The 12,986-nt window shown below is 35.4% G+C and overlaps 1 protein-coding gene across 2 annotated transcripts; it reads right to left on the minus strand.

The window, feature by feature from the left end:
* Positions 1-8,473: 8,473 nt before the first annotated feature.
* On the minus strand, positions 8,474-12,533 carry LOC139142675 (uncharacterized). 2 transcript variants are annotated; one of them, XM_070712733.1, is made up of 3 exons: positions 12,443-12,533; positions 9,799-9,883; positions 8,474-9,240 (listed from the first exon to the last, which is right to left on the minus strand). In XM_070712733.1, exons 1-3 carry the CDS (start codon positions 12,494-12,496, stop codon positions 8,627-8,629), a joined length of 753 nt encoding a protein of 250 aa, XP_070568834.1. In that variant the 5' UTR covers positions 12,497-12,533; the 3' UTR covers positions 8,474-8,626. The 2 variants fall into 2 exon arrangements, with proteins under 2 accessions (XP_070568834.1, XP_070568833.1); XM_070712732.1 differs by having other exon boundaries at positions 9,796-9,883.
* Positions 12,534-12,986: the final 453 nt, after the last annotated feature.

The raw sequence follows: 12,986 nt of genomic DNA on the forward strand, positions 1-12,986 counted from the left end.
GACACCTTATGACACCATATATTGTACCTCATTAATTATGTGCATATCTTATTTTGAGCGAGCCAATAGAGCTAGAGGTCTGATTTTTGGTATATAGGAATAACTTAGCAATACAATTATTATGACAAAATGTGACGTGACCTCAATGACCTTTGACCTCAAATATATATATTTGTCCACAACTCAGTAACCACAAGTGCTACATACTTCATATTTGGTATGATAAGACACCTTATGACACCACATATTGTACCTCATTAATTATGAGCGCGCCAATAGAGCTAGAGGTCTGATGTTTGGTATATAGGAATAACTTAGCAATACAATTATTTTGACAAAATGTCACGTGACCTCGATGACCTTTGACCTCAAATATATATATTTGTCCACAACTCAGTAACCACAAGTGCTACACCCTTCATAAATGGTATGATGGGACACCTTATGACACCACATATTGTACCTCATTAATTATGCACATATCTAATTTTGAGCAAGCCAATAGAGCTGGATGTCCGATTTTTGGTATATAGGGATAACTATAGGGTAGAAATCAAATATGCCCATCTAAATATTAGACATCTACCATCGAGAACAAAAGAAATTTGCTGTAATTTGAATATTTAAGGAGTTTAAGCAATTCCCGCTATAAATAAAGAACCCCTGCCTCAAACTCCACAAAAGTTGCTAGACATATTTTGCCGTTGTCATGCCATTGCTTCGTTTAATAACCAGTTAATCAAATGCCTCATTGACAGGAGGAAATTCAAGACCATATTTGAATAGTAGTATATATTGTCCTCAAAATTACTCTATCACGGCCCAAGTACTCATTGCCTTCAGCAAATACTGCCTTGTTTCTCATAAGATACAACAACACAGTTACCTTTCTCCCCATAATATCTATCGTTCTGCGCATGTGTTTGTTTCGTTATGTATTAAGGCCAATAAAGACCTAAATAGCGTTCGATAAACTCACCTCGTGAGTGAATCGCTGACCCGAAAGAGAGAAATCGACAGTGTGGTATAGAGGATTTCGCTGCAAAGCCCAGGACTCAGAAAAGACTGTCATTCTCAGGCAACGTTTTGATCGGGGCAGACAGACATGTAGTGCAGTGCATAAAGTAATACCGGTTTACGATTATCAAAAGAACATAGAGGAGTACTTGGTATGCAGTGGGATATATTTACAGGCCGGAGACTTTTGAGGGAGGCGTACCGGACGACAATGAAGGGCGGCAGAAACTGTGTAATTCGAATTTGGAACCGTAATCAGACACGTGACTATACGATTACTACCGAAACAAAGTGCGTGTAGATTAGAATTAAAAAGGTTATGATAAACCTTATTGAGTAAGGACATCATATTTATGGTTCATTCAGATGCGGAAGATATGGTGTGGTGCACACTTTCAAAAGCATTTTTCAGATTACAACAGGATATATATGTTTTCTTTGTTTACAACGCACCAGAAAATTCCAAACATAAGTTTAGAACGTTTAGAACAGTTGATCACAAAATATAGCTGTTCTTGATCTGTCATTAGGATTACTGCCAGATTTTATTGACAACGATTTCTCAAATTATATACCAGTTCCACCAGGATATTCTGTTGATACACATCTTAATCGCTGCAATATGGATAAGATTGAAAATAAGTATGGTAGAAACCTCATAGATTTATGTAAAACCAGCAATACAAGAATTATGAACGGCAGACTACCTGGAGATATTTGTGGAAAATTTACATGTTACCACTGGAATGGTAACTGTGTTGTAGATTATGGTCTTGCAACAACAGACATCATCGATAACTTTGAGTATTTTAAAAAACACAATTTCACAATTTTCTCAGATCACTGTAAAATTTGTACTCTTCTCAAACTAACGAATTTTAATCCAAGCAGTGTTAAAGATACTGTGAATTTATTGCAAATGCCCCAAAAATGGAAATAGGATAAGTTATCTGTTTTAATTATACGGATAAATTAGCATGAGATGAGCTACAAAAAGATTTTGCAGAATTTTTGAATACTAATATTGGTAATCACAAATCTGACATTAACTCAGCCACTAAGCATTTTAATGACATCTTAGATAAAGCCTGCAGTGGAATTTTCAATAAACAAAAGCAGAGAAAGAAAAATTGAAAGAGAAAGAAATCAAAATGGTTTGACAAAAACTGTGATGCAGCAAAAAGGGACCTAAAAGCAACAGCTGAACTATTAAATAAAGCTCCATATGACAGTCAGTTAAAAATTATCTATTACACAAAGAAAATAAAGTTAAAAAAACTTGTTAAAAATAAGAAATTGCAATTCTGGCAAAACAACTTGGACAAACTAAACAGTCTACATGCTAAGAATTCACGTGATATGTGGAGATTGATCAAGTACTTAAAAAATAATGAATACAGATAATAATACTGGAGATTGTGTCTCAGTAGCAACATGGATAGAATTTTACAAAAATTCTTGCTCAATTGAAAATGACAGGTGTAATGATTTTCAACAGCAAATTATTGATAGTTAAACATCTGAAGAAACTAAGAATCAGGCTGATCAGCAGCTGGATAAGTCAATAACAAGTAAAGAAGTGTTATCAGCAATTAGAAATTTATAAAAAGTAAAACAGCAGCAGGGATTGATGGGTATGGTATAGAGTTGTTAAAACATGGTTCCTCCTTTCTCTGTAAACCCTTAGCTAAATTATTTAATACAGTTCTAGATACATCCAACTTTCCAGACATCTGGAATACAAGCATTATGACACACTTATTTAAAAATACCGCCAATGACGCTTGGACATAATGACCGTCTAGTATTATCGGCATTTATCAACAACCCCACTCAATGTGAATTAGACAGACCACATAGTCAATGTGCCACATATAGCTGAAAGACTATTTTTCACATTGCGATTTTAAGCCCATTTTTATGAGAAAAGAGACATGTATATGTATATGTATACGGAGAAAAAAAGCAGAAGACATATCTGTAAATGGTTTGTTGAGTGAAAATCACGTATGCATCTCTTGAAAAATTTTGTGGTTATAAGGTATAACAGTAGTGTAAGAATAATGAGGTTAGAATAAGTGTAGTAAAGCTAAGTTGACAGTAATTAAGATTACAAAATTACACTAAGCTAAGGAAATCTGAATGAAATAAATGTTGAAAGTAGTAACTGAAGCTAAGTTAGGAATGAACTGAGTTACTGCAAGGGGGCAAGATATCTAGTACATGTAGGGCAGCAAAGTCATGGTCATCTTTTTGTCTAATACCTTGTGTTAGTTCATGAACTTTACATAAATCTTGCTATAGATTTGTTGCTAATGGGCAATAACTGTGTTTCAGATCATTTGAGAGCAATCCATCCATGACAGGTTTAAATTGTAATATAGCGTATATTTAAAGAAAAGAAACTTCTCGAATAATTTTTTGTCCCTGTAATTTCCTGTGAGAACACAAAGACAGATGCTCAGGACAGATGCTGGTGCTAGCTTGATAACTAACCTAAAACTTGTAACTTCATTGTCTAACCTGTTTAACCCTAATTCCCTGTAAACAGGTCCACACTCACCACTGATGACAATGGGTTTGGGCCATACCATAGTGGTGAAAGGGTTAAGAGACTGTAACATGTGAGGTCGTGGATACTTAATCTCTGGAATGTCAAAGTCTGTATATTGACTCAAGGATGTTTACTTTACAAATGCCTAGGGTCATCTCAAATGTGAGAATCTAAAGTATGAAATATGTTTCTTTTATCGCTTTTGATGCCCAAAAGAGCGTGGAAATCTCTGATACTTCCATTCAGTGCATCCTCCATGTTTCTAGCATTCATCTAACACACATTTCTGTTCCATAACTCATAAAACAGTCCAAAATGCAGGATTGGTGTACCTTCCAAAAATACACATATGGAAGGCCCCTAAAATCAATTAGTTGAAAAAGGGGGTCAACAATTTCCCATATCTATCTAACCGCTGATCCGTTTGGCACCATTTTTCGGAATCGGAACCTTGACATTAGTCTAAACATCTGTACCAAATATCAACGCAGTCTGTTCAGCAGTTTTGACTTTTTGTCGTTTACGGAAAATTTTCAATGTACGACATCCCACTCAGCCCCTATAACATAATGACCTACGGTCATGTTAAAAAGGAGATAAATATGACCCGAAAAATTATAGGGGCATTTCTGTCGGAAGCTGTGTAGAAAAGTTTTCTCTTACATTCTAAATGGAAGGCTAAATAGTTTTTAGATGACAATCACACATATTATACATAATAATCAAGCTGGATTTCACAAAAACCATCGCACAATAGATCACATATTACCCTGAAGACAATATACAAATACACATCAAACCAAATATTTTTTGTCTCGCCCAGCCTGAAAGTTGAAAAAGGAGTAAACAGGGCTGTGTTCTAAGTCCTAGTCTGTTCAATTTATATGTCAATGACTTGAAAACAATCTAGACAAAGTAAATACTGAACCACCAGTGTTGAATAATACCCCAGTTAACTCATTATTTTACGCTGATCACCTAGTCTTAATCTCTACTTCAAAGAAGGTTTGAAGAGGGAGTTACATACACACATTTTGCTCCCATTGGAAACTTGATGCAAATAATTTTAGTAAATCTCCTTTGATAGATTAACACTTATTTAACTATGGTAGTACATGCATCAAATCTGTTAAGAGCTATACATACTTAGGACTGACAATTAAATCAAATGGTAGTTTTAGTGACACAATTACAAATTTGGCTGATAAAGCAGCAAAATCTTTGTATTGTTTAAAAAGGGTTTTATTCACACAACAAAAGATAAAATTTTCCCTACATCTATTCAATGTTTTCATTAAACCTGTTTTACTGATGATCATGATCTAGCAATTGAAAAAGGGAGACACACTGTTCCAAAAACCCAATTACTGAAAGATACTGCAATCAGTTTAACACCAACAGTATTGAAGATGAAACACACTTTTTATTTGTCTGTCGGAAATACAAAGTCCACAGAAAGAACTTTTTCAGTAAAATCAATTTCCCAAACGACAATACTGAAAATCAGCTTATTTCTCTACTAACAAAACAAGAGTTATACTTTAATGAACAACTTGCAGATTATATTTTTACTTTATATAAACAAAGAAATACCTAGTTATATTTATTATTAGCTACTATTATTATACAGTAATACTTTATCTTTATTGAAGAAAATTTGAACATCTTTTTGTATCACACTTTTATTGCCACAAATGTGATGTAAATCCCATATTTACAAGCAAGCAATAAAAATATTATTATATATTTATTGTTACCTGATGACTACTGATGCCAAATTATGTCCTGGTCTATTATTGTACTCAAAACATTACTGCGTTCTTCCATCTGTTGTCCCTGTCACGTCCATTGCCGAGAGAATCTCCACTTACACTAAAATGAACCAGTCTTTCGTGTAAAAATACCAAGCTTGCAGACTAGACTCCCCCTCTCGCAAATTACCACATACATTGATTGTTGGGGGCTCAGATATTGTGTTAGCGCCCTCAAGGAAGGCAGTATCAAATTTTGTCGGATCGATGGCACACGCCTACAGTTGCTTGTCTGTCGTTCTTGAAAACGTTTATTTTCAATAACAAATTAGACGATGTGAATATCTTACATTGCAAATATCATCTTCCAAGTTAACAATTACTGATACATTTCAAATAGCCAGTCTCCTAGTATCGTTTGTCTGAAATTATGAATGGTGTGTTTCAAAGATTGTACAACCTTCTTTGTTTCTACACGCGCTGGTCTTCAAAATTGTGCCCAGGGGATCACCCCCGCCCTAATCGACGTTATAGACCACTAGCATCATTAATAGGCCAGTTAAGTGGAAATTAACGATCTTTTACAGAGTCAACAATAAATTTTCCGGCCATCGCGCACACAGCCTCAAAAAGTAAACGCCCAGATTTTTATCCGTTTTTGGTATGTTCTAAAACATAAATTAGAGTTTTCCCAAAACAAATAAATAACTAACAAGGAAAGTACATTATTCAAAATACCTTGTCAGAAAAAGCAATAGACCAAACAGATAAAGTAAGAAGTTGTTTTCTGTTAAATGCTAAGAGGCAATGGAAAGTAGCTTGAAGTCTGTTCTGGTAGTCTCACGCCAAAGGAATAGGTATAAAGTACGTTCATACACGGTAATCAAAGCAAAAAGATTTGAAAAATTACAAGTTCATTGCTAAAAGGCATATCATAGAATATAACACCAACATGCCATGCTCTACATATAGCGATACAGCTTAAGGTAATATACACCTCGAAAGTGAAAGACTTAAACTTTTGCTCAAACTTACCTCAGTGAAACTTTCAACCATTCTCTTACCAAAGCAAGAATAAATATCAGGGGTCACCGTGCAAACTTTGGTACTAGAGAGACAAATAATTTGCGATTTCTCGATATTTGATATCCCTGTGTTAACTCTATGGGAAAAAAATTGTCGATCGAAAAACTAAGACGGTGAAAACATTTTTTTCGCCAAGAGCTTCAGAATGAGGCCCCACAAGTGGTAGGTCAGAAGAAAATTGATAAAATTTGAAGGCCCGAATTAGTGTCTCCGAGGCGCGTTCCACCTTAATCAACTCATGTATACCTATTGGAAGACCAACTGTTCCACTTGAAAGTCACATGGCCATGACTATCAACCCATCCGTTCAGAAAAGAGATTATAATAACAAGTCGACCAATTTTCCACAAATATGGCGTCTTTTAAAATCAATTAGTACATTAACGAGAAAATTCAACTAATCACGCACTTTATTTTGAAAAGTATAATGACTTAATTTCTGTAAAATATGAGCTGTGCACATTTGAAAAATGATCGCTGGTGTCATCTTTCAAAAGATTCAAGACTTTCCGTTAAATCTGTTCGTTTTATAAAACGAAACTCTCAAAATTTTACCCAGGTTCAAAACTTTTAAACCTAACACGATTGGAACTAATGTGGGATAATTGGATGGTGAAGTAATGTCGATTTAATCTACAAATCTTATCTCATCTGCTTTTCATTTTATATTACACACTAATTTTATGAGTAATTTGCAATATTGCAACATTTAGCTATACGGCACCTCTCACTTTTGAAAAATTCGCAAAATATGAAAATCCAATTACCCCAAATTAGTTCCAATCGTGTTATCTCTTTATACTTCTCTTGTAAGGAGCTGTCTCGAGTATGATTCTGTTGTCTGGAACCCTTGGCAAAAATCAGATATGGCATTACTTGAAAATGTTCAACGTAAATTTATAAAATATTTGTGTTTCAAAACACATATTTCATATCATGCTGACCAGTATGAAGCTCTCTGTACCAGGTTTAACTTATCAACTTTGGGGCTACGTCGCTCTTATCTTGATATGATGTTTTTACAGAAGTGTGCGAGTGGATTTTATAATTTACCGGATGTTTTATCAAACCTATGCTTTAATGCACCTGGAAAGATTTTGCGCATCTGTCCTATATTCAGATCAACTCGTAGCCGTATCAATATTTTTAATTTTTCTCCACACAACAGATGTATGAGTAATTTAATGAATTGGTTCGTAATAATCATAACATTGATATTTTTAATGATTCATTTAGGTCTGACATTAGACATGTTATATTTCAATGGCTGTTCTTGTTGATTTGTTTGCTTCGTGTTTTGTCTGTGTGTGTCGTACACTTGATTTTAGTTTTGTAAAGACTTTTTGGTTGGTGCTTGCTTGTTCAGTGATTTTTTAACCGTTTTCGTTTGGGCTTTTGAGGAACCTGTAAATGGGACTTGATTCCGTAGGATTTCCCATTAAATAAATAAATAGGTTATCTTGTCTAAGGACACCCCAGCCTCCATGACACGAGTGATTGCTTTCTGATCTAATTGTGCACAATTTGTTAATTTTTTGTTTTATTTGTTGTCATGAAGTGAAGGTAGTACGTGTCTCGAAAGTGAAAGACTTAAATTTTTGCTCAAACATTCCGAAATGAAACTTTCAACCATGCTCTTACCAAATCAACAATAAAAATCGAGGGGGCACCGTGCAAATTTTGAAACTAGCGCAACAAATTACCCAACATTTTGTGATATTTGAAATTCAAAATGGCCTTCCCTGTGTAACTATATGAGGGGGGGGGGGATTAAATTTTGGATTTTCGAAAAAGAAAGACGGTGAAAAATCAGCCCCAACAAGTGGTAGATCAGAAAAGAATTGTAGAAATTTTGGAGTCCGAATATCTGTCCCGAGACGCGCTGTACTTTACAGTGATACTGTTTTGATGTACCCTTGACTCCGATTCGTCAAAAGTAATGTGACGAAATATACACCTGACGACAGCGATAATGATTGCAAACGACGTCACAATTCTGTTGATGATTAATATTAAGAGATTCATGGTCGGATAAATGAAAGATATTACTGGAGACTTACACAAATGTTTCTCCCATGAAATTTTATTGTTACTAACAATAGCCACAAACAATGCAAACGATTGTTATTAATTATTCATCAATACTGTTAGGAATTTCCTTGGTACGTATCTATGAAATGTTATCTATTCATGGCGATAATTTTTGGAATATCTTGTGTTATTCTATCAAGTTACCAGGTGATACGATAGACAGCACGCAATCAGAGTCAGGGACCTCTTCCCAATTGCCGTCTTCTTCGAGAACATAGAGGGAGTCCTTGCTCTTACCGACTCCGAATACCTTGTCGTTTGGTTGAATGGAGATGTCTTTGACGTTGACACCGCTGGCTGCGTAACGCTCCCACTCAGAGTCTTCGCCAATACCGTCCCTGATCTTCAGCGATCCCGATTGAGTGACGCCGAGTATTCTACCATCGGAGAAAACGTCGGCAGCGACCACTCCAACGCTACTTGGCACGTCATGCCATTCGCTGAAAATATGAGTGCGGAATACAAGTTTGTTGTCAGTGCTCACGCCGAGAATGGCGCCATCCGGCAGGAGGGTAACATCTTGGACGCAGCAGCTATTCGGAACAGGTCCCTCCCAGCCACCAACATTTGGCGATTTCTTTGTGTACAACATCTCGTCATCTCCGACACCAACCAAGGTGCCGTCCCACATTACGCCAATGCTCTCCACGCAGCAGCTACCTCCGACCAATCGCCACTTGCCATTGACGCGGCTTCGCGTTTGCAGTTTATTGCTGCAGTGGACACCGATCATAGCAATATCTGCCAATATAAAAAAATTGACAGAAACATTCCGGTTTAACCAACACGAGTTTGTTGACATATTGTACTTTTACGTTCTTTTGCATTACTGTCATTCATTTCATTGATCATAATTAAAAGTATCGCAATAATCACTAGAATTGTCTGCAATTAATATTCTCTATACGAAGAGCATACAGCAGAGAACGAGATATGTATATATATTCAAACTGTTCTTTAATGTAACTCTCTGTTCCGAGAACGTCAACTTGAACAGTTGTATTTGGGGAATCAAAATAGCATATAAAGTCCCGCAACATCACGTACATTAGCATTTTAATACAAGCATGGTTATGAAAACGGGAAAAATCATTTTTCTGCCACTAAGTAAGCTATTTTCTCGAGTATGAAAAGCATTCCCTGTTAGAATGATGTATATCTCATTTATGCACTTTAACATTTGTCAGAAACATTTTAGGTTCAACACTGGGACCCCGTTGCGTTATGAACACACTTCTTTTTAATTTATTTATTTATTTATTTATTTATTTTATTTTATGATTATTAATTCCTTACCGCCGTCACAGTTTCCTGTGCGAACAGCAAGTTGGAATGTTAGAACAAGTAACAGAATTTTCATCATCCTGGCTGACGAGTTTGATATCTGTAACATAAAAAAGACAGTAAATCATTTTAATCAATCTCTAGCGTAACAAATCGTAATATTTATCTGAAAACAGCACCTAGTTTCTGAGACCGTTACCCCGAGTAGCGTGCTGAATGCTGACACTGGATAGGCGTTTAAAGTTCTCTAGGAATTTAATCGCGTAGGTCAAAGCTCTCCAGGAATTCTGTTGCTGTACAACATTATTGCAGAATTCTAATCTGGCAGAAAGCACTATCAGACAGTTTGTAAGATATGCGTATGAATACAATATACGCAAGAGTGTAGGTCGGATATTTATTTTCAGAAAAGTAAAATATGATATTTTTTGCTTAGTTCAAAATGCGTAGAATTTGGCCTTCATTACAAAAGTGACATTCAATACGGTCTGCACAGAAGACCGTTAAGCGCCAGACACATTAGATACAAATGAGAAAATATAATGCGACTTAAAAGAATAATGAATTAATCATAGATGTCTCAGAAAGAAATTTAATCGCGTTTATCAATATTTGATGATGTTTACTTTACTAGTATTAAAGTTACATGAAGCTAATTACCAACAGGTTAAGGCTTTTTCCGGAAATTTGTTCGTACCTGGTGTGACGTATACTACCGCAATGTTTGCCGGATAGGTCAAGCGATGCATTTCATAAACTACAGAAGATCGATTTCTTTAGCTCATGGAATCATTTGGCTCAGGTAGCGACGAATTTCAACAAAGCCACGATTACTATTACAAGCGATGGTCAGTCTATACCTTTATAAGGATGTATAGACATATTAAGCAAGACGCTGTGTAGCATTCATGCTACAGCCGCCGATCCGCCTTACTCCTTTGTTTGTCCATCAATAAATTCTTACTGCTACTTTCATTCTGTCTCTAATTGACCACTACTGTATCGTGCGGGGGCGATTGTACTGCAGCTAATAATCTGAAAAGAATTTTCAAAAATGCAACAGGGAAAGACTAGTCATGTTTGAAGTAAAAAAAAAAACATTTTGTACCTAATGTCTTTCGCATCTTCACGATCATTACGTGTTATAGTTCCAATAAGATTGTAAGGGTGATAGAAAAAGTAGGTAAAATACGCTCTATGTACAACGGTACTGTCTATCTTGATGATATAAAAATTAGTGTAGATATTTGAATTTAAAATATAACGAAGATACCGTCCTACGCTCCTCGAAATCTGATCTAAACGGAAAATCTAAATCATTATCACCCTGCTAACTTTGGTACAAAATTTACCAATATTTGAAATTCAAAGAGGCAGCAATCCCTGTGTTAATTGTACAAGAAAAATGAAATTTTAGATTTAACAAAAACAAATCGGTAAAAACTTAAGTTAGTATACGCCTCGAAAGTGAAAGATGTAAACTTGTGCCCAAACTTTCCTTAAGAAATCTTTCGACCATTTACCTTCAAATCAACATCAAGAATAAAAATCGGGGTTCACCGTGCAAATTTTGGCACTAGAGAAACAAATACCCCAATATTTACCGATATTTTCAAATTCAAAATGGGCGCCGTCCCAGTGTTAACTAGAGGAGAAAATAAAATTTTCGAATTCCGAAAAACTAAGCCTGTGAAAAGTTTTCTTACACAAAGAGCTTTAAAAAGAACCCCCACAAGTGCTATATCAGAAAAGAATTGTGAAAGTTTGAGAGTCGAAATATCTGTCCCTGAGGCGCGTTTTGCCTTCAGGTTGTGAATGAGATACAAACTCGGCGTCCACAAATGGTGGAACAAATCAGTATTGTAATAGTTTGAGCGCCAAAATATATGTCCTGAGCCACATTCTACATATATATATGTGCTTGCGAGAAGACCTGACAATCTGAATGGGTAAACAGCAATCATACATTTAGTTTTGTCGGTTTATAAGGAGGCAAAACATCCTCATTGATTCACTTATCGGCTTCAACAACACTACCGTCTGCAAACGTTCGTAAATCACTGATATTAGGACAGAGGACTACATAATAAAGATAAAATGTAAACGTAGACCTGTGAATTGATCAGTGTAGAACGCATTACTTAGTTCGCAAAATATTTTAAAGTAATAATAGATTGACTTCTAACTGTATCACAGGACAAACTTAGTTAAAGATTTACCATTGACGATGATTATCAAACAGCGTAGTCAGGTCTCAATCATTAAAAAGGTTGGAAATTTGAGCGCCACAAAACTTTGCAAGACTGATATACGATAAAATATAAGTAAGATTAAAATTTAATAAGTTATATTAACAAAAAATTAGACCCCTGTTTTTATACTTACGTCATTATGATTAAGTTTCTGTGAAATACCATATCTTGTTCTACATCCAAATTTATATCCGAGATACCTTGTGTTGAACTTTTCAACATAAGCTTTGAGCGCATGATGTACAACACTTTTACTACCAACTAGCTGAACTCAGAAGTATGGACTACAATTCACTTTCAAACAGTCATATTGCATATTATCTCACAATTTGGATAAGTTCTGTGTTTCTTGCATCTGAATTGATTGAGCTTTTACATAAAAAGTTCCAGGAAAATGAAATACTTACATTCAGGAGAGACTTCAGACAAGCAGTGTGGGATCCTCGTCCAGACATAGCCATGTTAGTCTCTTCTGAGCTGCATTAAATAAAGCCCGCTGTCATCTACTTTATGGTCTAAAAAGTAAAAATAGTTTTGAGTAACTGTTTTCTTCATCAAAATAAGTTTATGGATATGTTAATTCAGTTTGTATAAATAGCTGGGAAACTGCACTAGTCAGTCAATCATCAATATTTATATTTATCATATATTTATTAATTCCCCTGACTGTACTTCAAAAATAGTTAGGGGAAGTACTCTGCAACAAGCACTGACGAATGAATCAAATATTCATCCATTTTAGGGAGTCACGTCGCGCATAGAATGAATAAGCCAAATGAATCCGTGTGTTTTTGTCGTTCGCGTAAAACTATGGATTGTCTATAATCAAGCAACATATATGTTGTTTTTTGTGCAGTCGTTGATTTAAATTTGCAGTGTGCATCTATACCTACAACCTGACACGGTTCCTGTCTTTAATTATGCCAACATTTTGTAAAGATGTCGATATTT

Source organism: Ptychodera flava, chromosome 10, assembly GCF_041260155.1.
Source record: "Ptychodera flava strain L36383 chromosome 10, AS_Pfla_20210202, whole genome shotgun sequence".
NCBI classification, from domain to species: domain Eukaryota; kingdom Metazoa; phylum Hemichordata; class Enteropneusta; family Ptychoderidae; genus Ptychodera; species Ptychodera flava.